This window comes from Morone saxatilis, unplaced genomic scaffold (genome assembly GCF_004916995.1).
Source record: "Morone saxatilis isolate NCDOM2014 unplaced genomic scaffold, NCSU_SB_2.0 Contig341, whole genome shotgun sequence".
Classification (NCBI taxonomy): domain Eukaryota; kingdom Metazoa; phylum Chordata; class Actinopteri; family Moronidae; genus Morone; species Morone saxatilis.
Genome location: NW_023339920.1, coordinates 3,098 through 5,309, shown reverse-complemented (window position 1 = coordinate 5,309; position 2,212 = coordinate 3,098). Strand labels below are relative to the sequence as shown.

Below are 2,212 nucleotides of genomic sequence, written 5' to 3'. Positions count from 1 at the left end.
GGTGAGGAGTGGGGGGGGGTGGGGGGGGGTCAGTCGTTAAGACCCGCCCACAATAAGTTCTCCTACCTGCTTGGAAGGCTGAGTGGTTTTCAGTTGGTTGCTTAAACAGCGGTCTGTTAAAGCAACATTATTAACAAGAATTGGTATTTTTGGCATTATGGCGCCCTGAGTTACAGGACAGCGGCTCCAACCAGGACTCTGATCCTTCTGAAGATGGTTTAAAGTCAAAAGCTTCATATTTACAGCTTAACTTAATGTTAGCCAAACATTAAACATCTATGTACATTAGCTAACTTCAGATGAGACTATATTTGTCTCTTTTATCTTTAATCATCTTCAGAATGTGGCTGTTGTTCCAACAGAGGTTTGCTCAATTGTTATTGGAGCACAGAAGAAAAGGGGCGGAGCTTACGAAGGGACCGTTAGAATAGCGGTCAGTCTCTAATATAAGCCTGTGCTCTAACACTTCTTCTTCTGCTTATTATATTATATTATAACTCTGTTCCTCTCTTCCTCCTCAGACCGCTCTGGTATCGAGAACGTGGCGTCCGTGGAGCAGCTGCAGGAGAACCTGATCAGAGCTCTGCGCTCGCTGGTCGCCCCCGGCAACAACCACCACAACGTGGACTCGCCGCGCTTCACCAAGCTGCTGCTGAAGCTGCCCGACCTGCGAACGCTCAACAACATGCACTCTGAGAAGCTGCTGTCCTTCCGCATCGACGGCGTCTGATGACCTCACCGTATGATGTCACTGATGACGTCACCGCGCTCTCCGTTCACTCAGATCAGTGTCACTTCCTGTGGTCGCTGATGATGATCAATATATCATGTGGTGCTCTCCATTGCTATGACCTCAGCTCATTACGTCATCATCATTCATGATGTCATCGAATCGTAAAGACTGACACGGTGATGATGTCATCAACAGACCTGTCAGCACACAGCTCACCGCCAAAATAAGAGTCTGCAGTCTACAGATTACGTCCCGACGGGCCGAGTTAAAGGAACAGTCCAACATTTTAAGAACGCTTGTTAACTTCAGAGTATTTAGCCTAGCTTAGCACAAAGACTGCGAGCAGGGAAACTGTTTTGGTGTTTTGGGGGATTTTTACCATAAATAACATACGACATGTAAATCAGACTGACTTTGAGGATTGTTCCTCTTTTAAAGGAGTTGGCTAACAGCTTCTTTGTGCTAAGCTAGGCCAAACACCCGGTGGAAACAGGCAGCGAGAACAAGAGGATTTATTAAATGTGGGACTCTTCATCCAGAACTTCCAAACACCGCTGACACCGAGGAGATCTTCATCGCTCAACTGGGGATGTTTGTTTTTGTTTGTTCCTCCAGCACCAGCCAATAGCGCGACGGAACGCCAGTGACGGACAGCTCGTCTGTCCAATGAGACGGAGGAGGAGGGCTGATGTGTTTAAGTACAATCAGACGTTACAAACATTATGCAGCTGATCTTGTGTATAAAACTGTAAATAAAAACAATATCCAGTAATGCTTGAACTGTGTGAAGAACTGTGGACACACGGAGAAACTATACATTATATTTTTTGTTAAAATGAATATTACTGTATAAAAGTGAAAATGAGGTTTGAAACTGTATGAAATCATTAATGGAGATATTCTGATGTTTGTACTTTAATCTGTGTTTTATGTTGTAAAGACATTATATAGAAATATAACTATACACATCAGAGTCCTCAACGCCTCCTCTGTCTTTATTCAGGCCAAATACAGCCGATCAATAATCATTATTAATGTGATTAGATATGATCATAAACCTCTTTTCTGTTTTTCACTGATTCTTTTCATCAATTAACAGATTCAGTTTCTATTGATCAGAGCAGCAGAAGATCATAATAATAATAATGATAATAAAAGAATATCTGATTATATAAATGATGTTTCTTTGACACTTTTTCACACTGAGCAGAACTGGGTCAAACTGGAGACTTTACACTCTGCTCTCTGATTGGTCGAAGCTCAGCATCCACACCGACCAATGAGGAGCCAGCAGGCGGAACCACGAGCAGTGTCCAGTTTCAGTGCCTCACTTCCTGTTACAGTAACTAAATACACCTGAGAGTCAGTGAGTGCTCCATGTAATCAATCGATACTGCAGTAAAAGTAGAAATACTCAGAGTAAAGCCGTACTCCAGTAAGTGTACTCAGTTACTTTGCAGCAGTAGTTGAGTATCTGTA

The 2,212-nt window shown here is 43.0% G+C and overlaps 1 protein-coding gene across 1 annotated transcript; it reads left to right on the top strand.

Moving 5' to 3' along the window:
• Positions 1-525: 525 nt before the first annotated feature.
• Positions 526-1,854, top strand: LOC118337714 (nuclear receptor subfamily 1 group D member 1-like; the record flags this gene model as incomplete). The annotated part of the gene is given in 1 exon segment (XM_035674815.1): positions 526-1,854. A coding segment is annotated over 1 exon segment (205 nt), but the record flags the coding sequence as incomplete, so codon positions are not given.
• Positions 1,855-2,212: the final 358 nt, after the last annotated feature.